The sequence below is a fragment of the Oryza glaberrima genome, chromosome 4 (genome assembly GCF_000147395.1).
Source record: "Oryza glaberrima chromosome 4, OglaRS2, whole genome shotgun sequence".
Classification (NCBI taxonomy): Eukaryota; Viridiplantae; Streptophyta; class Magnoliopsida; order Poales; family Poaceae; genus Oryza; species Oryza glaberrima.
This window is the reverse complement of record NC_068329.1, coordinates 20941418-20968845: the sequence shown is the minus strand read 5'-3', so window position 1 is coordinate 20968845 and position 27428 is coordinate 20941418. Positions and strand designations below refer to the sequence as shown.

General features: G+C 45.8%; 4 protein-coding genes across 4 annotated transcripts; 2 read left to right on the top strand and 2 right to left on the bottom strand.

The window, feature by feature from the left end:
- Nucleotides 1–1040: 1040 nt before the first annotated feature.
- Nucleotides 1041–8694, bottom strand: LOC127772293 (SWI/SNF complex subunit SWI3A homolog). The gene is made up of 13 exons (XM_052298320.1): nt 8429–8694; nt 7731–8266; nt 6406–6891; nt 6146–6309; nt 6017–6066; nt 5381–5535; nt 4474–4661; nt 4307–4310; nt 3057–3190; nt 2680–2777; nt 1891–2181; nt 1459–1525; nt 1041–1387 (listed from the first exon to the last, which is right to left on the bottom strand). Exons 1-13 carry the CDS (start codon nt 8517–8519, stop codon nt 1306–1308), a joined length of 2346 nt encoding a protein of 781 aa, XP_052154280.1. The 5' UTR covers nt 8520–8694; the 3' UTR covers nt 1041–1305.
- Nucleotides 8695–9770: 1076 nt separating this feature from the next.
- LOC127772292 (probable high-affinity nitrate transporter-activating protein 2.2) lies at nt 9771–10934 on the top strand. Its single transcript, XM_052298319.1, has 2 exons — nt 9771–9938; nt 10304–10934. Exons 1-2 carry the CDS (start codon nt 9773–9775, stop codon nt 10762–10764), a joined length of 627 nt encoding a protein of 208 aa, XP_052154279.1. The 5' UTR covers nt 9771–9772; the 3' UTR covers nt 10765–10934.
- Nucleotides 10935–12486: 1552 nt separating this feature from the next.
- Nucleotides 12487–16281, bottom strand: LOC127772291 (eukaryotic translation initiation factor 4B1-like). The gene is made up of 3 exons (XM_052298318.1): nt 14994–16281; nt 13723–14124; nt 12487–12896 (listed from the first exon to the last, which is right to left on the bottom strand). The coding sequence occupies exons 1-3, from the start codon at nt 16163–16165 to the stop codon at nt 12872–12874; spliced, it is 1599 nt and encodes a 532-aa protein (XP_052154278.1). The 5' UTR covers nt 16166–16281; the 3' UTR covers nt 12487–12871.
- An 8720-nt stretch (nt 16282–25001) lies between these two features.
- LOC127771605 (uncharacterized) lies at nt 25002–26447 on the top strand. The gene has a single exon (XM_052297537.1). It carries the CDS (start codon nt 25151–25153, stop codon nt 25787–25789), a length of 639 nt encoding a protein of 212 aa, XP_052153497.1. The 5' UTR covers nt 25002–25150; the 3' UTR covers nt 25790–26447.
- Nucleotides 26448–27428: the final 981 nt, after the last annotated feature.

The window sequence follows — 27428 nt, the reverse complement described above, 5'->3', positions numbered from 1 at the left end:
TGATTGAGCTATTAGAGAATGGCACATATTTAGCCTTGAGCTCAATCGATATCGTGAGGCAAAGGGGTTCATACAAGTATACACTAGAGGTTCAGTCGATATGATCTTTATGTATACCCGGTGGGTCAATACGTTCTGCTAGGGGCCGCTGTTGACGCGTGGACCGAAAAGGAGTTTTCAGGTTACAACCGAGTATATATAAACCTACAGGGTCGCACACTTAATGGACCGGAATAAGGGGATTGGATAGAGATCCAATATGAGCTTAATTCGGATAGGGATCCGAATAGGAGTCCTATGGGCCTTGGAGGCCCGAGTGATGGATCCTATATATTCGTGAGGGGTGTGACCGGCGGAGGCATTGCATCACGTGAGAAACCCTAGCCGTCACTTCCCTCCCTGAGCAAAACTCTAGCCGCGCGTGCGTGCTAGCACATCTGTGCATGGCATTCCGTCCCTGTGCGTGTGGATACCAGTAGAGGCGCCACTGGTTTGCGGTGCTGATCGGCGTTAGAGTACGGCGAGGAGAACGCACGAGGAGTAGAAGGTCGAGCCGGTGCGATCGACTACTTCCTCTACATCGACGCACGCTACTTCGCGAGAGTTCCTTTGACTTCTCAGCGTCTTCTTCCGCTACGCAGCGCGTCGAGTGGTAAAGATCTATGATCTAATACTTGCATGGTTCCTGATTTACGCGATAAAAAATTTTGATTTATGCTATCGTAGCCTACGCGTATCCCAACAGTATGTGCACCCAACCCGCACCAATCCATTTACCGCACGAGCCCATTTCCCTCCAATCCAAAGCTAACCAAATAAAAATCCAACCCAATTAATCCATTTCCATCCAATCCATTAGCAGGCTTAATGTCAGGTGCCCATCCTGTCGATATCGTTTTATTTTAACCAGGCATGCCTTATAAATTTAAACAAAGCCAATAGTTACGAGGAGTCTAAACGATTTTATGTTACCATCAAACGTACTCAAATGCACAAGTAATACAAAAGAAACATATGAAGTTATATAGCAAGAATAAATATAGGACAAGTAGCACAGTTCATTCTCACATCAAAATCACAGGAATTAACTAATGCAAGTATAGAGAATTGTCATGCAATAGTATACCACAGAAAGGTGCAGCGATAGGGCTACACAGAGAAGCACTAACTAAAAGCAAACCAATTAATACAAAACCCGCACCTGACTAGCCAGCCAAGAGGAATCAAAGATGGACTTTGTTCGTCCACACAGAAAGATCAAATAAGTTCTTCATTGAACTCGATGATAAAGCTGTGGACCAACCTTTACTGCTCCTTTTTGGTTTTTTTCTTCCTTGAAGCGAAGCTACTTGGGCCAACTGCTTCTACTGACAGTCGCTTTGTCCTGCTATATTAAAAAATATCTCTTAACTATGTTGTATGCACTATTGAAATATTGAAAGAAATGTTCGAGAGTACCTTGAAGCAATTTCTCTTGTCTCCTCGTCATCCTTGTCAGCCATGTCATCACCATCGTCATCACCATCTATCATATTCCAAATTAGACATGGAACATAACAGATCATATAGTTCAAATTTCAATATCTATAATAGCAAAAGACTATAATAAGCTAATCACAAAATTCAGAAGCGGAAGATTTCCACTGAAAGTATTGAGCAGATCAAATGTAACCACTCTCGAACCTCGCATGCATTCATACAACTGCATACGAATCTGTTTCTCATATTCTAAAGAACTCAGTATATATAAATACAAAGTATTAGACCAATACTATCTCAAGCAAAGGAGCAACAATATCTCCCGCATGTGCTAAGAGTTATGATCATGGCTTTAAGGCTTGTTAGGTTAAAGCAGTTAAATAAAACAAAAGCAAAGCTTGCCAAGTTCACCTTCATCCTCTGCTGCATCATCCTTATCCTTCACTGGAGAGGAGGTCCATCGGTCTTTTCCATCATCATCATCCCAACGACTTCCAACAGGAGGCACCCAGAAATCTGGATCATCAGAATTATCTGAATCATCAATCTCTGGTTTAGGTTCTCGTGGCAAAGAAGGGTTAACAACAGCAGCTTTCTTCTTGTCCTTCTTCTTCCTTGACTTGGTTTTATTTTCCCCTTCATTTGACTGTTCAGCTTCACCTTCAGCCATTTCACCTGATGCCATCTTTTCTTCTAGTTTTTCTATTAAATAGGAGTAATAGACATGTTAAATATAGGAGCAACCAAACATTCCAATGCAATGGAAAGGCTATCTGTGTGGGAAAAAAGAATTCCATGCAAATTGCTTTGGAAGATATTATTTCCAGAACAATGGAAAACAAATATAAGAAAGTTCAAATAACCATTGCAAAGCAAGGCACATCATCCACTTGAATAAGCATTAACGATGAAATCCGTTCATAATTGTTCTGAGAAAATGTACCAACTACTCATCCAATATCAATCACTATTTTTTTCTCTCAGAATCATTGTTGATGAAAATTCATACTAGTAGATGATAAATCACATGCCTATAGAAGAATACAGCATGAAGAAAATGATAGCCGCATGGAAATAGTCAGCCTCATGGGTTCTTAAATTAGTAGTTCGATATATAAAAAGGCAGAGCTCAGTTCAAAGTTCAATAGGCCGTTGGCACACATGGCATTGCATATGAGATAACGCTACAGGATTATTTACCTAGTTTGTTGAGGAACCTCTTCCCATTGATGTGCTTCCAGATGTGTTCCTCCGACTTGTTTATAATGTCCCCAGTAATATTGCATATAAGCTTCGACCTACAACATAACATACTCGATTCAACATCTCGACTGCATCCTAAAAAGAACATAGATTTTTTTTCCAACTTTATTTCACAAAATACGATCAAACGTTGGACATTAGAATTTAGAACCCTCGTATTAAACAGCAAAATAACCAATTAAACCAAGATTAAGCATAAACAAATTCCGAGCACGATACGTGGGATACGCCTTGGTGCGTAACGCGAGAGCAAAGGCAATAATAGATGGGTAGCGCGGCACAAGATGGGGGCGGATTCCGGTACTAGTACGCACTTGTGCTCGGGGTGAGGCTTGAAGGCGTTGAGCGGCGGCTTCTTGCGCGCGACGGCTTGGTCGATGAGCGCGAGCCTGCACGCGCGGGACCGCCCGTACGCCTCCTTCTCCCGCTCCGGCAGCTCGTGCCCCGTCTCCTTGCACCGCCACCGCCCGCCCCCGGCGTCCTCCCAGGTCGGCGAGCCCAGCAGGAAGCTGCCCTCCTTCTCCCCGCCGCCGCCCTGCGGGCTCGATACCCCCGCGTCGGGCGCCGCGGCCTCCGCCGCCGCCGCCTTGCCCTTTTTCGCCATTAGGGCGCCCGTGAACTGCGCGTCCGGAGGCGGAGGACGAGGAGAGGCGAGGTGGCGCGCGAGGTTAGGGGAAACCGAGAGTCCAGGAGGGGAGGAGGGAGGGGTTTTTGGCTGCCGCCTCCGCCGCTCCGCGTTGGGGAAAAATGGTGGTGCCCTTCTGTGAGATTCCATACCAGCCGTCCGATCAAACCCTAAACGGTTCAGGATGGCTCCAATTCTCCAAACACCGAATTGCTGGCTTTGCTGCGCAGATAAAGAAAGAATTCTCCTTTATTAAACTTTCACAGTTTAGAGGTGCAGAACTGTCATGGAGTAAATTTTATAAAACCTGGGTATGGGTGTTATGAACTTTCAAAATAAAACTAAAACCACAACCCAGTACCCCGCTTATTATGGTTATATAGGTAGAGATTTTTTTAAGAAAAAGGTTAACTTGGATAAAACTTTTTATAGAATAGATCAATAATGTCAAAAATTTAAGATTCGATTTTAGAACTCATAATTATTGTGGGTCAAAGAATAATTGGTTCATAGTGTGGTTTTGTGAAAGTCTGGGTACAACCGAGAGTAATATATCAGATGTTAAAACACATGATTTTGTGACAAACTCAACACCTTAGGTTACATGAAATTTACTCTAGATACAATGGCTATCAATTTATCAAAGTAACCAATCAGACAATGTGATAGAACATACAGAAACTCCCAACTGGAGGAAGATTTGCACATCCCAACAAATGAAATCAACGAAATGTAGACAGGTACAGGAAGCTATTAGCAACACTACTTGTCTAACCTAGTTGGATAGTATAACGGAGCAGTCATGTGCAATCGCACAGGATGATACAAACTACAGAGGATCGATGTGATCTCAAACGCAAAATTTTGAGATCAACCCAAAGCTCAATCAGCACATTTACAGCCACGCTCTGACACCACAATGTTAAACTGCTAGATGACTGCTCTATGGAGAGGCAGATCAGAGGAGGGATAATCGACTCCAGTCAACTTCTCTAAGGAATAGGGATGTTACTCGAACAGCACATCCCTCAGTACAGATATCCCAACCTCCAATGCTCCCTCATGGAGATCTAACCGACTTTGGTCAATTTCTCTACAGATTTGGCTTGTTTTGGAACAACTTTATAAGCACTTCATCCCTCGATATTGGTACTCCAGTCTCAAATGCTCGCTTGAGGACCTTTTGCCATTCATCGACAAGGGAAGACTTCATTTGCTGTAGAGTAGCGTATTCCTGATCCATGATCAACTCTAGCTCCTCAAAGTGTTTGATCTTGTATTGGATCTTTTTTAGCTGGTCAACATAAAGTAGACAGCAGTCGATCATTAAGGAAATACATTCAGAAAGTATAGATAAGGTCTGTCAGAGTTTATTTCGTTTCGAAACAAAACAGTCAGACAATCATCAAGACAGCAGTAATAGTGTAAGAATAAGGTTGTGAATTTGTAGCAATAAGAATTTCATTTCTTTGAGCCCTGTGAAAGGAAGTGGCATGTGCTGTGCCACCATGGTAGGAGTTCAGCTAGCAGCAGAAATCAAACCCATAACTTGAATCATGATTCATCAGGTTTTGCAGGATCCAGAACGAAGTTAAAAATGATATCTAGGTGAACAGACTTAACTAGACGGACCTCTTCCCTTTAGCCACATTACAATATGTCACACAGATAGAAAGGAAATGGCTCGCACAACAGAACTAAAAAAAGAGTTATGTACCCTCCGCTCTGCCATTTGATGTAGAAGAACATGCTGCATATTTATTCCCCAACCGTTTAAGCACGATGTTTGCGATATCATCCCTCTCTAAACAATATCATGTTTTTTAGAACATAAAAACAGCTAGGAGATTGAATTATGGTAGTGTTCAGGTAGTGAAAGTCATGAACTGAAATGGTTTGCAGGAATGTACATGATGTGTCAGATATGTAACTTTCAGATGAATAAACAGTGTTAGAACTACGAACTTAAACTATACCCGCAGATGTAAATAAGAATAGGTCAAGAGATTTAACCTGAGTTTCTATTATGGACGCCATTAGGAGCTCCATTTCCCGTTCTTCCTGGTCTGCAAGCATTTTAGCACGGGCAGCAGCTACACCTATGGACGTAGCAACAGCTGCCCTTACTTGATATGTGGTAGAAATAAACATCTTTCCCTGCTTTTTATCTGAAACATGATTACATGAAGAAAGGATATACCTTTTAGACGATCACAGTATAAACACAAATACTTCCTCCGTTTCATATTATAAGACTTTCTAGCATTGCCCACATTCATATATATGTTAATGAATCTAGATATATATATATGTCTAGATTCATTAAAATCTATATGAATGTGGGCAATGTTAGAAAGTCTTATAATATGAAACGGAGGGAGTAGATAATAACATTAACTCAAGCCAGGAGGCTCAAAACCAAGATTCCGAACTGGTAGTAATAATTTATGTTCAGATTTGTCATCTACTCATCGTTAATAACAAGAGATGACAAATTTCACGCTGATTGTAATTCTTAATAGTTGGTCGTGGTGGTTCAGATCAAGTCTAGACAACATAATAACAGATCCGGTTGGATCAACTGCACCAACAGATATAGAAAGAATTCTGTAATAGTTAGCCATCCAATGATCCAAATATTTGGCCTACCTGGGTGCCCGTGCATTTCTACATCCCGATCACCACCACCAACATCATCACTGCAATAATCCCTAACAGTTAATACAAACAAACTGCACAGATACTGGCAAATAAGAACAATATATACCATATCTTTACCTCTGCCGGGCATGGTTAGAAGAGAATGCCCTGGTTTGGTACTCTTTCTCACTGAGTTGAAAAGCTCTCCTTGCTTGGGGGTTTTCATTACCCAGTGCTTTAATTGCGGCATCAGCAGCTGCAGCAACAACATCTGGGCTTGTCGATGTGGTAAGATGCGCTAACTGAGGTACCAATAGCAATCATCAGTTCGTTCCATTTAAAATCTATGTGTCCTCACACACGAGTTTTTTGTTATCTGTTTGTTATTTATTTATTACCTGCTCCATTAATGAGACAGTGGTATCTATTGAAGAAAACAACCGTCTATGTTTTGTAGGATGTTCTTCAACAGATTTATCAGCGCCATCTTCATTTCCATCAATCTGCATGTCATCAACTGTTTCAGTTGGTTGACTTGAAGACTCCTTCACAGTGGACTTGTTCACTTTTCCATCGGTTGTTTGGATTTTATGGAGTCTGTTATCCAATTTACCATTTACTGTGCCCAGCATATGTTCACCAAAAGGCAACTGAATTAGCCTTGCAACGCATTCTGATTTATTCTTTGTGCGGACATGCTGGGCGATGAGATCCCAGTCATCTCCATGTTTTAGTACACCTTCCAAGAGAAGGAGAGTTTCTGCATCTGTCCATGCACTAGAAGAATGATTGTCGATCCGCTCCTTTTTGTCACCTGGATGTATATTTGCTTCACCCTTATTATCATTATTGGCATAACATTTTGAGCATACTTTAAAACCATCCTGAAAAGCAAGCATACCAAATGTTAACAAACATATAACATGTACTTTTCTCAGATTATTCCCGTCGAAGCTTGGTGTGCTATGAAGCATAAGCAACAAAAATCATGTCAAGGAGTACGACAACATAAACAGGATGCCATAAATAAAGTAGCGATGCTGCAAGAAATCCTATAATAAAACAATAATAGATACATCTCACAGAATGCCATAAATAGAGTAATGATGCTGCAAGAAATACTATAATAAAAATAATAATAATGGCATCTCGGAGTATGTATTCCATGAAAACCATTAGTGCAGAAGGACATCATGCTAGACACATACATGGCGATCCAATCTATAATCTAAACGCTTTACCTATTTCAGAGCCAAATATCCTTTAATATTTTGTAAGAACTGTTATTTCATAACATATTCACGAATCTATTTCTCCACAAGACGACAAGTAATTTATTCAAAACTGTAGGTTGTAAAATGTTAAATACTTGCATTCCTAAAGCCTAGAATTTAAACCTTTGGACATTTTTTGCATGCATGATACAAAGTTCAAACCAATCATTTGATTGCCACACAGTAGCGCTGTAACCATTAGCATCCTAAATCTAGCAAGACATGATTACTAACCCAAAATTTGCTAAAGAAGACAACCTAATGAAAACGGAGAGAGAATGGCGCACAGCTCAGTTGCCAGATAGCTGCCAAGAGCTTTGCGCCAGCCTGCGTTCGATGACGTAGCCACTCATCACCTCCATTTTCTTAATAATTGATACCGCATTCCTCCTTGATATCCCACATTTATCCCAGCTAATGCAAAAAGGAACTTTATAACTCGATAGTACCTTCAATATTTGGGCATTCCCGTCTCTGCACTCCATGCCACAGAGCCCACATATAGGCGCCATCCCAGGCGCCCACTCTCCAAATACATCACTATACGAGGTCAGCGGCGGCAAACGGAATCCGTTCTCGTTGCCCCCTCCTCCCTTCTCCTCCGCGAAGTACGACGGCGGCGGCCGTGGCGTCACCTGCAGCCCCACGGGCGCCTCCACGACGGCCTCCGCCTCCGTCTGCCGCTGCTGCTGCTGCGCCTCGGGGCGGGAGGGGGAGGCGGAGAAGTTGATGAGGCCCGAGGAGTCGAGGAAGGCGAAGAGCTTCCGGAGGAGCGTGACGTCGCCGACGAGCGCCTTGCGGACCTCGGTGAAGGTGAGGCGGCGGGAGGTGTCCTCGCGGTACCTGCTGATGATGTAGTCGCGGTACTCCCTGTAGATCCGCGGGTTCCGCGACGCCGTCCCGAACCCGCTCCCCCCGGCGCCGCCGAAGAACTCCGGCAGCGCCCGCCGCTCCGTCTCGTGGATCTCATCCCACTGGAACCAACCTGCGAGAGCGCGCACACGCACACGCACACACGGAATTATTTCTCGTGCCGCAACCTCCTCCTCCTCCTCCCAATCCTCCCCTCTCCTAACCCTAGGAGAGCGAGGGGGAGCAAGAGGAGGAGGAGGAAACCTCGATTCGGGGTGGGGGGGCGGAGGCTTACCCGAGGAGGCAGGGATGGTGTAGAGCTCGCGCGGCGGGCGCCCCGGCGGCCCGTCGCCGGAGGAGGCGGCGCCGGCCACCGGCGGCGACATGGGGAGGAGGGGGCAAGGCGGGAATTAGGGGGGGAGCGATCTGGGCCGTCGGATCAGAGGGTGTGGTGGCGGTGGGGTTTTGAGCTGCGTGCGTGGCTTTGGACTCGGGATTTTTGGGCGACGCCACGAGACGAGACGAGGAAGGAGACGGCGGTGAGGTGAGGTGAGGTGAGGCGTGTGAGGACGTCGAGGAGGATTACGGTGGATGATGGATCTCTCGTGGGGGGCCGTGTGGGTTTTTGGTGCGGCTTCCTGTCTCGCGGTTTGGGCCTTACCTGTTTTTGGGCTTTTTCTTCTGTTGTTGCTTGTGCTTGTGTTGGTCCGGAGGTTTTATGGGCTACTTGGGCAAAATTGCATTGCCAACAGGCGAACTGCCATAGTAAAAAGAGAAAATTCATAAAATATCATCGATAAATATCCCAATTCAAAAAATATCATCGATAAATCTAATCTCTTTAGAAATGTCATCGTACAAGTGCTTTTGTTCTAGAGTTACCATCGTTGTTAAGTTTTCGGTTGCATCCATCTGTTAAGTGCTATAAAAAGATCATTTTACCCTAAAAATTATTAAAGGTTGATTAAAAATTTTGCTCTTTTCATTAGCTTACACTCAATTAGTTTGCTCTTTACACTAAAATATTGAAAATTGACTGAAAGAGTAAAAGTTTTAATCATTTAATAATTTGTAGGGGTAAAATGGTTTTTTATAGCACTCAACGAATGGCTACAAACGAAAATCTAACGACGATGATATTTTTAGAATAAAAGCGCTTGTACAATAATATTTCTAGGAAGCTGTGTTCGTTAATGGTATTTCTTGGATTGGAGGGCTCGTGCTTTTCTCCGGCAAACAGTGTACCGTGTTCTGACCACCACCAACAGACTGTCTGACTACTACCGTTAACATGGTACTGCTACTAGTCTACTACTACTACTGTGCAGTGTACTACAGATACCACACAGCTGCATTAGCCTGCATTCGCCGCTTTACATCGCCATGGCCCTCAAAAGGTCGACCGAGGTGCCCCATCGAGCCGACGAGACAGCCAAACGTACGTGCTCCGACAGTCAGACCCGCGTGAACCATCAAGCTCCGACTTTCGGAACCACCCATCGCTACCCTCCTCGACCCCACAAAGTTGAACTCCCCCGATCTCCCTCCCTCTCCACGAGTCAACTTACTCGACGCTACCACGCCTATATATAAGCTACCGCTCCGCTCAAATGGCCTCCACCTCTAGCAGAGAACGATCATGGCTCGGTTTGGGGCAGTAATTCACCGCGTGTTTCTACCGCTGTTGCTGCTCCTTGTAGTTCTCGGTGCTTGCCATGTCACGCCGGCGGCGGCGGCGGCGGGGGCGCGCCTCTCCGCGCTCGCGAAGGCGCTCGTCGTCGAGGCGTCGCCCCGCGCCGGCCAAGGTGCGTGCATCCATATGCATATATATTATTCTCCCTTGCTGTGCTGTTTTGTGTTTGGTGTACTTTGATTTGGTGAAAACTGATCAAGAGGATTGTGACTTTGCACCTTGATTTGATCTTTCAATGGGGACGATCCTAGCATAATCTGCACGCGAAATATAGTTCAGGACAAATACTTGAATAAATCCGTGGTTTTCTTCACTTGGTTGGCTCTAGAGCCTGATATTATTGACTTTGCAAAAGCGTTTTGGCTCACAAATTTCTAATTCGTCTAGTTCTTACAATCTCAAGTGGAATAGTGACTCCAAGTTGGCAACATGTTGCATGTCAATGTAACGTTGTCACGCTGTCAAATTGATGACCAGTCCTGCACGCCGGCGAGGACGCCATCACCGTGACATGGTCGCTGAACGCGACGGCGGCGGCGGCCGGGGCGGATGCCGGCTACAAGGCGGTGAAGGTGACCCTGTGCTACGCGCCGGTGAGCCAGGTGGGCCGCGGGTGGCGCAAGGCCCACGACGACCTGAGCAAGGACAAGGCGTGTCAGTTCAAGATCGCCCAGCAGCCGTACGACGGCGCCGGCAAGTTCGAGTACACGGTGGCACGCGACGTCCCGACGGCGTCGTACTACGTGCGCGCCTACGCGTTCGACGCGTCGGGGGCGCGGGTGGCCTATGGCGAGACGGCGCCCTCGGCCAGCTTCGCCGTCGCGGGCATCACCGGCGTCACCGCGTCCATCGAGGTCGCCGCCGGCGTGCTCTCCGCGTTCTCCGTCGCCGCGCTCGCCGTCTTCCTCGTCCTCGAGAACAAGAAGAAGAACAAGTGATTGTGGTTTGCTTGTGCTAGTAGTCTGCACAATTGTAATGTGTGACTGTGTACGACAGCACGGAGTGTGTCTACAGCGCCCAGCACACACACCTCCGTATGTTCAACCTACAAAACCAACGGAATAATAGATGGATCTTTGAAAAACTCAGGCGCAAGTGCAATGCAAATAACCTGCTCATATGATCCTCCACTTCCTGACTCGGTTTCTCTCTTTATGATGGCACAAAATTCAACTCAGTTTCTCTCTTTTATTATGGCACAAAATTCAACAGCATAAGTACAAGTGTACTCCAAACCACAAAGAGGCGCAGAAGAGTGAGAAGACCCTTGCATGAAAGAAACACAGGACACCCAGCGATGTGCTGACGTTTTTGGTTTTTGAAATAAAAACCCTCCTCATCGGTTACCAAAAACCGTGGAAAACCGGTAAAAACTGATTACTTTCGATCAACGCCGTACGTAAACTGGCTAATACTAAGTTCTCTATGAATGACAGCAACTCAAAATTATATGATAAATTGCAAAATGGCATTCCATCGCTTTTAGTAGCCATTGGATGATGGATACACGGCCGAATTGAGATAAAGGTACATTCAAAATGTTACTATAACGATCACCAACCTTCTTCCCCTTCTCGGAGGCTGCCTTTCCGGCGAGCCTCAAATCAGCCCATTCACTGCATCCTTCTCATAACTTACCAGAAATTGCCCTATCGTTAGTCTCTGAGGCCGTTTTGTGCGAACAAGTCGCCATAGTCACGCCTCCTCGAGTTGAGCCGCGATTTAGGTGCCCTGGCGGCTAGGCGCTTTCTACACGAGTTTGGTGTAACGCTAGCCGCTGAAAATGGAATTGGAGATCGAAGCGGTAGCCACATCAAGGCCGGTTGTCTCCTAGTAATCGCTATTCCAGTTCGGCGTTCAGGTCACGTGATACAAGCAAAACACACAATAAAAATGTTTCTAAAATATTGTAGCGCAACATCTGAGCCTTACATACTTGATTGGGTGGGATACAACTCACCTAATGCATGCTGCTATTTATTCTCTACTCCCTTCGTCAAAAAACACTCAATCGGTGTGTGTCCAGATTTAAACCTGAAGATTGAGTTTTTTTTAGCCGAAGGGAGTACATTAGAACCTCTAAAGTAAATGATCCTGATTCACCACAGCGCTGGGTCCCTCACTCCACCCGCTCCGGCGAATTGCTTCTCCAATAGCACAGGTGAGGCTGCAGCTGATTTGGAAGTAGCGATTGACATAAAAAACAGAAATCATATGACCAACTAAGCCAGTAACAGAGCGCGCAACGGCAGTACGGCAGAAATCACCAAGACCAAAGACAGCAGTAATCCACAAGCTGGCAAGACGCAACTAACAGCGAAGAGAATCACTTGCATATTTCCAGGTACTAAACACCTACCGTCCCTCCGTAAAAAAAATAAAAAAAAATCTAAATGAGATTTAACATCACCTAAAACAACGAATCTGAAATAACGAATCTGAAATGAAATTATCCAGATCCATTATTCTATTCAGGTAGTATCAAACCTGGACATTGGCTTTTTCTATGACGAAAAGAGTATAAGTAACAAGCGCGCAGGGATTATCCTACATTCTATTGCAACGGAACTGGTGTGAGAGAGAACTTCAGGCATGTCATTGCAAGGCACCAGTACAACGGGCACAGTAAAGAGAAGTTAAGAAGCATTGGCAAAATAGTAGGAGCAACAAATAACAGAACAGATGGCTAACACATGCAACTGTACAAAATATCAAAATATCCATACAAAAGGTCTCCATCCATGAATGCTTAAGAGACCACATGCGACATGAACCGATCAGGAACAATAGTTAGTATCAAAGTTTGCCAGGTCTTGTTTTGGCATGGGAGATGACAAAAAGGGAACCAAAATACCCTACAACTTAAGAGGCGATAATAAATAGCTTCACGCAGAGTAACCTCCATTGACAAGCTTCTCTCCAATCTTTCTAGATCAGACAAAATGGGAGTCAAAACACAGAAGAAAATGACTTATTCTTCCCCATTCTTTCGAAACAAAAAACGAGGACCCAGAGTTTCCTTAACAAATGCTCAAACGCCGTATCTCACCACCTCTGCCTTGTCATTGGCCTGAACAGAAACAAGACAAAACCGATTAAGAGCTGCACATGAACCGATAATATCAACATCAATTGGTTAGAAACTGATTTAACTTCCATCATACTTTTAAATAGACCAGATTGTATCACATCAAGAACTAAAGCAAATAAGATGAACAAGATAGATATAAAGGTTCTACGCTCCTATTTCTACCCATTAAAAAAAGCAACCATCATACAAGAACACTTCACCACTGGTTCACAAAGTTTAAGCTGTTGGTGATCATGGTTCCTTTTCTTTTTTTTTTTTACAAGAAACAGCAGGAGAGGCTCCTCATGTACTTTATTAAATAATATAAATAGAGAATAATTACAGATAAATACAAAGCAGAGGAAAAAAATACAAAGAAAAGGTTATACAAAGTTGCAGACAATTATCTTCAAATAAAAAAGAAACCCCAATTCTGAGCTTTGTATCCTCTCTATGAATCTCTAGTGTCCTACCTAGACAAATATCCCATTCCAACTCTCATCTTCAATCGAACAGTATACTATACGTTCAATCTCAAACCTGTCCAAAGTTGAAGTGCTACTTGGCTTATAATCAAAACATGGTATATCACCATACAAGAAGAATAACTATATAAAAGGTTCCGTATTCAACTAAACATGACAAACACAACAAGGCAGGCATGAAAAATTAACGTCAATATGAAAGTGTGATGCATCATACATTTACGAAAAGAATTAAACTATATAGAAGGATTAAGGAGGCATTTCAGCTAACCAGCAAATTACATGCAACTGTCAATAGGAAACATTAACCTGGAAAGAAATTGAGCAAGAATTGCACGAACCTGTCTGAACTTCTGCTTCCACCAAAAGAGCCCCTCTCTCTGCTACCTTGGAATCCCCATCTTTCCTCAGCTGGTTTTGGAAATGGCTCCATACCACCACGAGAGCGTGGCCTATCCACGATGGATACCACAATCTGTGGTTCCTCTGCAATAGCTGGTGGAACTGCTGAAACCCTGCCAGCTCCAGAACCAGGTCTTTGCCCAAATCGAACCTTGTCATCCAACTCAATAGTAAGCAACTCAAGCTGCTTTTCCATCTGAGTTATCTTCTCCGACAAATCCTCTGGATCCTCAGGGGAAGCTTGGTCCGGACCATCAGTTTTATTGGCCTCACTTTCTTTCAGTTTCTCCTTGAGGAGGTTTATTTCTTCTTTCAAGATCCTTTCTTCATTCGTCTCTGGCCTGAAAAATGAGGTACAGATATATTGAATTAATAGAAAACAAACCTGCACTGGCTAAAAGAACAGAATTTCAGAAGGAACCAATCCAAGTATCCATGTCCTTGCCATCCATGAGTGATGACTTATAAAAGCAAATTATGTCTTTATCAACACAATAGCATGCTACATTTTGCTAGCGACCCCAGTTAATTTCACTTCCCACAAAACTAAGCGTAACGGTGAACAATCAAGTTTGAATGGAAGTGACAACATATAACTGCATATGCATCACTACATTCAGCACCCACAAGAGAAGGTTGAATTTAACTGAACAATTGCTGTAAATGTTGATTGTTGACTCCACTGCACCGTTCAAAGGATTAATGCAGATAACTTCATAACAATAAATGGTTCGACATTAACATTAAATGCTTAATTCACTGAAGTATACTATAAAGGTAAACCTTCACTTCTAGTTGCTCATTTTTTGGATTTCAATTATGAAGTTATCACAAAAGCAATTCTTCCAAAATATTACATAACAAAAACAGCAGGGCAATTGTTGTTAGGACATGCTACGTAAATTGCTAGGTTTTTTATATATTAGAAAAGAACTAAGCAGAACTTGCACAATTCTTTATGCAAGGCTGCACGCCTGCACCTTTACTAACCTATACCAATACTCCAGTATTGCAATACGCATGTTTTACATTATCACAAGAAGCACTCCTTTTACTAACCTATATCAGTCCTCCAGTATTGCATGTTTCCATTACCACAAGAAATACACCTTCACTAAGCTATATCAGTACACTTGCATTGCATGTTTGCAGTATCATGAGATTCATGAGAAATGCTAAGTGCAATCAAGAGGTGGCTTCATATACATACCTATTAACGGCACGATGTTCCAGCTCAAGGTCTATCTTCCTCCAGTCTTTCCCTTTCTCTTGCAGCACCACTTCCCGTGGCTTGGCATTACCAAACGGATTTACCTTTGGCCGTGACCTCGGTGCCCCTTCACTCCCAACTGCTGAGACCTGTGATCCAGGGCTCCCAGGGCGGGAGGAATGTGCGCTATTCGGCCGGCTGGACTGCGAGCTGGTAGGGCGGCTAGTTTTCTGTTCAATCTCGGTCTCCATCTTCCTCCAATCCAACCCTTTCTCAGCCAGCACCTCCTCCCGGGGCCTTGCAGCCCCAAATGGGCTTGGCCGGTTGCGTGCCACCTCAGCTGGTGGCGTAGCAGTAGCCAAGGGATCCCGCTTCGGTGGATCAAGGTTGAGCCGCGGCCTCTCACGCTCGCCGTTGTGCGGCATCGGCGCAAAGCTACCACCACGAGACCAACGGTCAGAGTCGGAGGGGCCTGGTGAGTCGCGGAAACCAGGTGATTCACGGAAGCCGCCACCACCACCACCACCAGAACCGAGGCTTGGGTAGCGCGATGGCATCGGCTTCTTGTCGCGCGACCAGTCATCGATGTCATCGGAGCGGCCGGCTGGGGAGGGGCCGCCGAACCTATCACGGCGGCCAGAGTCGCCGAGAGCCGGCGTGAACCTCTTATTCGTCCCCCAGTTGTCCGCCTCGTCGGCGCGGGAGGGCATGTCGAGATCCGAGGACCTACCGGGCCCGCGGCGGTCGTCGTCGAACCCGCCGCGGCGGTCCCCGCCGCCGGCGCCAAACCCTCCGCCGTAGGAGCGGAACCCTCGGGAGCGGTCGAGCTCCTCGGCGGAGCGCTCCCTGGGGCCGGTGGGCAGCATCATCATCTCCTCGGGGGTGAGCCCCCTCGGCTCCACGGGGGCGGCGCCACCGCCGCCCCGACGCTGCCCCTGCGCGCCGTACCCGCTGAACTCGGACAGCGACAGGGTGGTGCCCTTGTTCTTCTTCTTCTGCTTGCCCCCGCCCGCCGCCGCGGCGGCCTCGCGGAGGCTCGGGAAGCTGGCGGCGCCACCGGCGGGCGCGGGCGGCTCGGGCGCCGGGAACGCCGCCGCCTGCTCCCGCTCCTCCTCCTCGGCGCGCTCCGCGTCCAGCGCCCACGCGCCGACGCCTCCCCAGGGCTTCGCCATCCCCGGTCGCCGCCGCCGCCGCGAGATCTAGGGTTTGGTGCTCGGAGGCGCGGAGGCGAGCGGAGGTGAGAGAGAGAGGAGTCGCTTGCGCTTCTGGTGGTGGAGTGGTGTGGCCGTGTGGGTGGGTTGGGTGGGAAAAGAAATGCGAGGGGCGCGCGCTAAATCGCGCGGGTTCCAGGGGCGGAACGGCAAAATGGTGTGCGGGCCGGGGGGTGGGCCCGCGGCGGCGTGAGCTGTGGGTGACTGGGTGGGATCGCCGCGCGCCCGCGCGCGCGCCGTTGCGTTGCGTTGCGTGCTGGCTGGCTTGGCTTGGCTGGCTGCTGTGCTGCACGCGCAGCTTTGGCGAGCGACTCGTGGCGGCGCGCGCGGCCTCTCGTGTCGCGCGCGGGCTGCTCTCGCGGCGGCAGCTGGCGCGCCGACCTGGCCGTCTGATGCTCCGATCGATCACACCCAGAGAACCTTGGCGTGAAGCTATTGCGTTTTTTTTTTTTATAAAAACACGGGACAAATGTGGCGCTCACAATGCGCACGCACTAACCCCGGTAAAAACATACACATATCTTATTCCTATAAGCTCATCTAAAATTACGGGTTCGGTATATCTTCGTCAGCATGGACATCAGCTGAATCAGGGGCGGATTTAGGGCCCGCCAGCCTGGGCAGCTGCTCGGGCTCCTCGGTCTGCATCAGTACATCGGTTGCTCTGTTTTGCTGGCGAAGCTGCATGAAAATCTGCACTTTTTTTTGGCAGCAAGAGCAGTAGCAAGCACAGCGTTTGGCCGATCAGCAGGAGCACTGAAGTGCTAATAAGAATTGTTTTTCTATTAGTCATTAGTTTATTGTGATCTATATTTGATTAATCAATTAGATTTGTACTGGATTAGGATCCTCAGTGTTTATCTATATCTAGCTCTAGCTCAAACTTAATGTCACGGTGTTTAGTTGATACAAGGAACCATGATGATACTTTAGTGAAAAATATTATTTGCACAATCTTACATATGTGAAAGATTCTTGTGCATTACCATTCATTAGACTTTTCCGGGCTTAGAAAAATTCTTGGCTCCGCCATTGAGCTGAATTAGTCGTAAATACGAGCACATGTATCTAATCCAGGATTTAAACCAGGAGAGCTGACCTAACAAATTAAACTACGCTCACTTCGCTTTTAGTTTTTTTATTACACGGAATATTTTCTTGTGCATTACCATTCATTAGCTGCAGCAACACACTCACATCCCATGAATATGTTCCCTAAGCTAAGACCCTAACAAATGGAAACCAATGGCCCATCCCCACTCTCACTAAGATCCTGTTAAAAGTCTATCTACATATGCATGAGCACTAAGATTTAAACCATATTATACTACTCCCTCCATTTTACTATACTATAAGTTGCTTTGATTTTTTTCTAGTTAAATAATTTTAGGTTTAATTAAATTTATAGAAACATGTAGTAATGTTTTAAACACAAAATAAGCATATATCATTGAAATATGTTCAATATAAACTAATTTGGTATTGTGGATGTTGCTAAATTTTTCTATAAATTTGATTAAACTTAAAAGTTTGAAAAAATAAAGCGTATTATAATATAAGATGGATGGAGGAACTTGCAGCTTGGGATGGAAAAAATGCTCGTTTGGGTTTCATAATTTTGACGTTATCTCTGTGCATAGTATAGATTATCAGTTCAATATCTGCATAGATGAATGCCCAGTTGGCGAATCACAAGCAGAATAGTATAATTTCTGAATAACTTTGTCAACCGTGCTCGCCAAACTAAGAACTCTGTCTTGCAGCAGATTTAGAAAAGAGGGGCACGAATCCACTACCAGGAGAATATCTTCTTTCTATCCGGGTGAAATACCATCGTCTAAAAAAAATCCGGGTGAAATACCACCAGAATAATCCCGTGGTTTTCCTTCTCTCTCTATCTTTCATTTTCATCCTCTCACCTGTTCCCTTTGCAGAGAGGATGAAAATACCACCAGAATAATCCCGTGGTATTCATTTGTCTGCTCCACCAGCAATTTGCAGAGAGGTTCCTGAATCCAGGGCATCACAATTCACAAATGAGCAAACCTTTAATTTGTCAGATCTTATAAAAAGCTGCGTTAAATTTGCTACACAGTCCGTGCAGTTAATCACATTATCAGTTTATCACATAGCTTATCACTGATTTTAATACTACGTCGGCGAAGCCTCTCAGGAGCATTCTGATATCTGAGTCGATCGTGCCACCAGCTTTTTCCACAAAATGCGTGGGACTAATCAGGACGAAAAGACGGTGACAAGGATGTGAAGCCTACCAGCACGTAGTCGGTTACCGGTAGGTAAAGCAAAGCCGTAAAGGGGTTAATACTAGCTTAATATCTTTTACTCCTTCAGTCTCATAATACAAGGGATTTTGAGTTTATATCCGAAATATTTGACCACTCGTCTTATTTAATTTTTTTTCAAATATAAAAAACGAAAAATTATGCTTAAAGTACTGTGGATAATAAAGTAAGTCACAAATAAAATAAATAATAATTTCAAAACAAATTGAATAAGACGAGTAGTCAAACGTTGAAAAAAAACTCAAAATCTCTTATATTATGGGATGGAAAGAGTATTTGACATTGGCAAAACGAACTCCTCTTCCTTTTCTTTTTCAGAGATCAGAAGTACCGTCATACCGTGCGATATTGCGATGCAAGTCAGATTCTTCTTTAGTTCTGCACCAATCGAAGTCCTGAAAGTCAAGCAGAAAAGCGGCAACAAATGTGTTCAGAATTGAACCAGCTGACAGCAACGGTGGCATATGCATACAGCAGCTAGTAGTAGCCAGCTACTGATATCACCCGGATAGTGCTTGGGTCTCGCACGCTGTTTTATGCTTTGAGTAGCTGATGTGAGAAAATGAGAGGTGAAGAAATGATTAGGCTTCTACCGAGCGATGGCCGATGGGTCTCGGAAGTTGACGTTGCAGTTAAACTTGACTTGCAAAGCCTGTGTGAGTGTGTAACTCTAATGAAGCCATGAAATGCGTAGTTTTCCATCTCTCCCCCTTTCTTTCATTTCCATCGTGCGAGGCACACCGCACTACCGCCAGGGTTCCCCAAAACCCAAAAGGTTACCGCCACTCCGCGATTTGGCGGTTACTGCGGTAACCACATGGTTATTGTAAAAACCGTGTGATTATCACGAGATATACTATGGTTTTAAAAATGAGAAGGTTACCGCACGTGATAACCATGGTAACCGTATGGTTTTCTAAACCACGAGTACCGCACACACGAAAAAGAAAAAGGCTATAGTTCCTACTCCATCTGTCCTATAATATATAAGATTTTAAAGTGACATATGCACATCCGATCTTAGGTTTATAGTACTAGGAAATGTCTCATCCGATTCTAGGTTCTATTTTGGGACAGAGAGAGTATTTTAGGATGGAGGGAGTGGTAGATAGGAGAAGCGACATCCCGTGAATTTTGGAGGTCATATGCAAAAAAAAAAGACAAGTATGAAACTTACTCCATTCGTCCCAATATATAAATGTATCTAGTATAGAATGTAACATATTATAGTATTATGAATCTGAAAAATTTATCTGTTTAAACTTGTAGATTTAGGGAATGTCACATCATATACTAGGTGAACTTATTTTAGGATGGATGGAGAAAGTAAATCATAAAATAAAACAATTGTATTTTTTACTCATGGTATATTTTTATACTCATAGCAACATAAAATAAAATGGAAGAAGAATATTTTTCTAATCTTCACCTGGAAAACATCGCACTAAAACATTATTATAGTGTATTTCGAAATAAAATCTTCAATGGTATCTTCTTAATTAATCTTCTTTAGCATGTCACTCTCAAGATCATTACCCATCCGGATGAGAGAAATGATGAGAGAATGAATGGGCGGGGAAAGAGAAGGAGGTGTTATACGGTTTTGTGGTAAGCCAGTCGATTCGATCAGGTACGAGATGAAGAATGTAAAGTAGACTTATTCACTTTGTAGACGACCGAGACAAGACACAATCCGGTTAGCAGTACTGCAGTAGGCCGTGCTGTTTTTGGGCCGCACCAGCAACGGGCTGGCCAGCCCGGCATGGTCTGCTCGAGCACGCCCTTTACCTTTCTTTTTTCTTTTTTCTTTTGGAAGTCCACTTTGACTTACTTACCCGAATCTAATCTATGACCCTAAACCGCAAAACCGGATATCGCGACCCCCGAATTATTGAAATCGGTGCAATTTGACTCCCTTGATGGTTTTAGATGGCATTTTTGCTGATGTAGCAGGGTTGACCTACTATGTGGGATTGACGTGGTGTTTAGTTGGCATTTGAATTAAAAACGTATACGTGGGATCCGTTTGTCATTCACACACATAAAAATTATAGGGCCCACTGACATGTGGGCCCCACATATCATCCTCTCTCTCTTCCTCTTCCTCCCCTCTTCCACCCTCCTATCTTTCTCTCCCATTCTCTCCCCTTCGGCCAGCCACCGCCGCACGGGCTGGAGCACAGGGGCAAGTCCATGTGGGACAAGAAGCCGCTGGCGACGGCGCATGGCGGCGTCCACGCGCCCGTCGAACATGAGGAAGAGGAAGGACTGAGAGACAAAGCAGAGGAAGCCGTCGCCGCTCAGGAGGAGGAGGGCGATGGCGGCGGCACGACGGAGGTGACTATAGCTGGCCAAATGGGCCGTGCTCTGTCGGGCCGGCCCAAGCACGATGCTACAGTAACCGACACGGCACGGCACGTGCCCGTGAGATTATGGGCCGTGCTAGCACGGCCCGGTCGGGCGTGCCGTGCCTGGGCCGACGCCAAAGCCCGTGGGCCAGCACGGCACGGCACGGCTACTGTACCGGCACGGCACGGCCCGACACGTGGCCCGGCACGGCACGGCCCGACACGTGGCCCGGCACGGCACGAGAGGCCGAAGCCATCGGGCCGCATGTCGCAGCCCGTTAGTGCCGCCCCCAACCACCAACTGCAGGCGCGCTTGCTCTCCCGAGGCCGACGGGCCGACGGCCCAACCGCAGCACACGGACGCGGTCACGCGGAGAGGGCGGGGGCGCGCCAATCCCGTCGCGCGGCGCCTCGCGCGATCGCGCCCTCCCTTGCTTCGCGTGCCCGTCGCTTCTCCCGGTGTTCCCCTCGCCAATCACGCGCGGACGCGCCTGCGCCCACGGCCCACCTGCCCGCCAACGCCGTGTCGCCACCGCCAGCGGCACCAATCAACGCAACGGTGCGGCGCCCGTCCGGCCGTCCCCCTGCGGCTGCGCCAGAGAAGACCGTTGGAGAAGAAAAAATATGAAATAAATGCGAAAAATATCAGAAAAAATTAAACTTTTCCCTATAAGTAGGACACCCACTACTGATGAGATTTGAATCATCCGAACCTTCCATTTTGTGTTCTCTTGTGTTCTGATCTTATCTGAACAAGATTTGTTGAAAAATCAAAAATACTTTGTGGAGTCCACTTTTCTAGCAAGTCTGCATGCACAAGGTGTAAAGAAGGTAAGAAAGAATTGGAGAATATTATTATTATTATTCTAGTTATATGAACAATTTTGTCTTTGAAATTCTGTCTATTTGGTTGTAATATTTCAGCATGGACGATCCGAGCGGCCCGTCATTCACTTTAGGTGACTTCGACCCTAATTACCTATCAGGGTCATACGAAAATGACGCCACCGGATCGGCGCCAACACCGCCAATTTTGGACGAGGTACCGGTGGCTTCAGATGGATCAGGAACTGTGAGCGGGAGTGCATCAACGAACACTGGCTCAAAGAGATCACGAACTTCAGGTGTTTGGCAACATTTTGATGAAGTGGCTGTGATAGGCCCCGACGGAAAGCAGGTAACATACGCGAAATGTAGAATATGCAAACATAATTTATCTGCAAAATCAACAGGTGGAACAGGACACTTGAGGCGTCATGTTGAGTCATGCGCAAAGAAGCAAGGGATCCAATTGCGACAACAACAACTCCTACTGAATCCATATGGTACGGTACGTACATGGGAGTACGATCCTATGGTAGCACAAAAATCTCTTGCACGTTTAATTGCTAGACAAGATTTACCCTTGAACTTTGGTGAGAGTCCTGCATTTGAAAATTACATTAAAACTGCTCATAATCCTAGGTTTCAAGCTGTTAGTAGACAAACCACAACTCGTGATTTGAAAAATGTCTATGATGAAGGTTCTCAATCACTAAAGGAATTATTTAGTACATGCACCTTTTCTGTTAGCATGACCTCGGATATCTGGAGTGGTAAGGCTAAAGAAGATTACGTTAGTGTAGTTGTACATTTTATTAATGATGACTGGCAAATGCAAAAAAGAGTTCTTGGGTTAAGGCTAATTGATGTCTCACATACGGGTGAAAATATTGCAGAGAGAATTCGAGAGGTTGTTAATGAGTATCATCTTGCAGATAAAATCTTTGCAGTAACATTGGATAATGCATCTGCAAATTCTAAGGCTATGGAGATTCTACAACCATTGTTTTGTGTTTATGCTGAATCATTTCTTTTGCATCAACGTTGTGCATGCCATATAATTAATCTAATTGTTAAAAGTGGATTTAAGAGAGTAAATGTACACATCGACGCTGTTCGTCAAGCAATCACGTGGTTAACTAGTTCTAACCCATGGATTGCACAATGGAAAAGGTATTGTGTGGCATCGGAGGAGCTTCCACGTAAGTTTATAACTGATGCAGAACATCGGTGGAATGCCACTTATCTAATGTTAAAGAATGTATTACCTTACAAGGATTTACTTACTGTTTTTCTTCAAACACGAAATGTTCTGACAAGGGATGGACAACCGCTACTGACAGATCATACTTGGTATGTTGTCGAAAGGTTTTTTCAATTTCTTGAAACATTCCATGATTGCACTATTCTTTCATCTCAAGTATATCATCCAACAGCTAATTTAATTTTGCACAATATTCTTGAAATTGCCACTTTGTTGAAAGAGTACGAAAATGATGAACTTTTAGGGTCGGCGGTCTTTAGTATGAAACAAAAATATCTTAAATATTGGAAAAACCTCCCCATGTTGTATGCTTTTGCTTTTATTCTTGATCCTAGAGGGAAATTACGAGGATTACTCAATCTTCTGTCACTTATTGGAGAAACTATAAATGTTGATTATTCTAACTATTATTCTGATGTTAAGACTAAATTATATGAGGTGTTCCGAAAGTATGAATTAAAGTTTCAGGGAGTTCGCTTGCAAAGGCCTCCACCTGCCCCTACGGCAGGTAAGAAGAAATTACAATGGAGCAGAATTTGGGGAGGCTCATCTTCCAGCAACAATGGTGGCGGTGGTAGTTCATCAGCACCAAGCGTTGATGCCGGAGCTGTCGGAGAGTTGTCCAACTATTTGGACAGTGACGCCATCAGACACGAATCATCAGACTTCAACGTACTCGCGTGGTGGAATGATCATAAGATGTCATATCCTATGCTTTCAAAACTAGCACGAGATGTGTTGACGGTGCCCGTATCTACGGTATCCTCCGAATCGGCCTTCAGTCTCACCGGAAGAATTATCGAAGACAGAAGAACATGTCTAAGCAGTGATCATGTAGAAATGCTACTAAGTGTAAAAGACTGGGAGCTAGCTGCAGAACATGCACAATACACGGCTGACAATCAGGAGCTGGTCGCTCAGTTTGAAAATCTTTATTTAGATCAGGAAGAACCAGAGTAGCTACTTTTATTTTATGAGTATTGATCTTTAGGCTGTACTCTTTTCTTTGTCATGGTTTTCTCAAATATGAGTTTTTACATGACAAAGTTTTTAACGAGGCAGCATGTATCATGTAAACATCAATAAAGATCATTACTCTTTTTTCCCCACGTATTTTTCCAATATACTCCCTCTATTTACAATCGAAAAAATTAATGTTTGATCGTCGCAGTACACTATGAACCAGTGAATTTCTTTTTTATTGCGTGCATACATGCGAGGATTTAATTGTGAGAGATTTTCCCGAGATTAGTTAAACCAATCGCTCTTTTTCACAGCATGCATGCGTGCATGGTTGGTTTGTGCGGCATGCGTGCACAAGAACCGAATAGGCAGTGCAGGCGTGCAGCCACTGCCACCCCAACCAACATGCATCATAACTGCTTCTTGAATTAATTCTCGTTTATTATTGCTGCATAAATGACCTCGGCGACGTCAAAAACATGCATGCACTGATGCACCCAACTAACATGCATTCCTTTTCTTTTCGCATTTTTTTTGGGTCAAAACTCCCGCTCCTACGCACGCTTGCGTCGCCGCCGCGCCGCGTCGGGCGAGCCGCGACTCTAATCTTTCGCCTCCACGTGTCGCGCACCAGGCGGGCGGTAGGCGACGGCGCGAGGCGAGACCACCCGCGTGGCGGCGCGGCGCTGGCGCGCTTCTCCTCTGGGCCTCCCTTCGGGCCGGCGCCGGCCCACGTGCCACTAATGGGCCCGTGCCAGCACGGCACGGCACGACGTCCCCTTGGGCCGTGCTTGGGCTGGAGGGACGGCACGTGGGCTGGCACGGCACGGCCCGCTATGGAGCCGTGCCTAACGGGCCGTGCCCTATCGGGCCGTGCCTTTGGTGGGCCTGTGCCGTGCTGGGCCGGGCCGCCCATTTGGCCTACTTTGGAGGTGACCACGAAGGAGGAGGATTTCGAGACGTCCGTGCATATGCGGCGGGGCAAGGCGGTGGCGCGCCCGCCTTCAAATTTTCGGCCAAATATTCCCGCGCCATCTCCGCTTTGTCAGATCGAAACTTCCGGAAGAAATCCCCTCTCTCCCATTCCCACGCCATCTCCGCTTGTCAGATCGAAACTTCCGGAAGAAATCCCCTCCCTCCCCTCGTCTGTATAAAGTCCACACGAGATGGGTCGCCGTGACCGCCACAAATCATTATCCATCCGGAGTAGAGAGAGGCGGCGGAAGAGGAAGAGGAGGAGGAGAGCATGGCGGCGCCTCTCTTCACAATCTCGGGGCTTCGCGAGGCGGCGATGCTGTACGCCAGCCGCGACGACCCCATCAAGGTCATCGTCACGGACGTAGAGCTCCGCCAGGCACCCGCCTTGCTGGAGTTGCTGACGAAGGCCAGTCGGCTCCCGCGCGGGTGGGATCTGGTCCGTGACCACAAGCTTCGTCAGCTCGCGCGCCTGGCGAACGAGATCGTCGTCATCGTCGACGTTCTGGTGCCGATGCTCCGGGAGAACGCCCTCCACCACGACGCCGCCCGCCTCCTCCTTCAGTACGGCTGGTCACTCCCCCACATCGCTCGCCATGTCGATGGGCCGGAGGGGCCGTTCCACGCGGTCGCGGTCACGGCAGGCAATTTCCTCCGCCACCACGTCGACCACATGATCAATGGTACGCGCGATCGGGACTGGCTTGTCGCGAATGTCGAGAGAGTTCGCGACAAGGTCGCCGACCTCAACACCATGGTGGTCTTCATCCCCGAGCTCGGCCTCGACGACGGACCGGACGGCGGCGAGGATGACCCGGAGTTCGGTGGCGATGATGGATCCGACGACGGGGAGGACGGCCCGGAGTCCGGCAGCCCGCAAGGTGACAACGAGGAAGCTGACGATGCATGACCATGGGGCGCGTTTGTGAAGAGTACGAGCGCCGAGCGTGTGGTGAGGGTTGTTTGCTACATTTTCTTCCAGTAGACTACTCTCGTTTTCTCTTGCTTTTGCGACTGTCGATCCTGAGACCTTAGTAGTATATGAGTAACATTCTTAGAATCTCATCAACAGTAGTACATGAGTCCATGTGCTTATACTAGTAGCAGATGCAGATCGCTTCGAGCATTGTAAATTGAATCCAAGCAACTATACCATGGAATGGAAATGTCCATCCGATCTACTAAGTGTTGTCCATCAGAATTTTACTTTGCTTGTGACGTCGTTGAATGATTTCTTCCATCTGTTGTGAAATCCCCTTTCTGAATTTTGCTGCATTTCTGTTGCGTGTTCTTCCATTGCCGTTCGTTTTTTGTTGCCATCAGATCGTTCGTGGAAATTCTTGCAGCGGAAACTGTGGATCCACCGGGTTCAGATTTTTTTTCTCTCGAATTCCTTGGTTACCGTGCCATTTATTTTTCCCAAATTCACCTGAAAGGGAAGGCAATGAGCTTAGCCGATTTATGTGATGAATTTCGACGACACCAACGCCTGTAGATCCTGCTGCAGCGAGCTTCCCCCTTCGGCTGGATTTCCTCCCGTGCTAGGATTTCTCTCATGGCGTACGGGCTATTTCATTCTGCATCGACTGCGTTGGTCTTCTGACTACCGGTGGATCGGGGCATCAAGTTTCACCATATGGTCCAACACAAACCATCTGCATTTGAGCTGGTAAACTGTGGGATAATTCTTTGTTCTTCCTCTCCCTTTGCAATGGAAAATACATTTGACCTTCATTTTCGTAGTTCTCTTTTCAGTTTGTATGCCTTTTTTTTTTACCGTTCTTGCATCATCTAATTTTGGAGACTGAAGCACTAGTACAGTAGTACCTGTACCTGATTGATATTTGATCTTGTATGATTTGAGGTATTTATTGAAACCATAGAAGCTTTTGTTTTGTTATTTTGGCACTGTTGTGTTGGGGTCCTGACATTGTTCTTCAGGTATACTGGTCATGATCGTTGCTGATTTGTTTTGAAATGCGAAGTCTAAATGTGAGTGACTTGCTTGTTGTTACTAGTGCCTAATCTTCTGGAGAATAGCAACCGCAAGTGTTCGATGAACAAAACCTGCATTGGTTATACTTTGCATTGTCCCATTATCTCCTCTTTCATTTTAAAGGAATCTGCAACAGTACCTGCTGAATAGATTTAATCAAAACCTGAAGTGTATGCTTTATGGTAGCGAAAAAAACATTTTGGGCTTCCTGGCCACGCTGCAGCTTCCATAAAGAAGATCAAAGTTGGTATGCTTCTCTTTGTGTTTCAGTGTCAGGAAAGAGACATTAGGGGGGTATTTGAGGCTACTTCAGATGGAGGACTGAACATATTTTTCCAAATGCATTTTCTTCTTTGAGGAAGCCCCAACCAGCCCAGTTAAGTTTTGCTTTTCTTATTGGGTTCGTTCTCCTAGTTTGATGTCATTGTTTGGGTCGTGTTGTCTCTAATGGTTTGTTATTGATTCATGATTTAGTCTTGGCAAATATTTCTATGGGTTTCTTCTACAGTTTAAAATGCAGAGAAATGCTGGTTATTTTATTTTTAATGGCTGA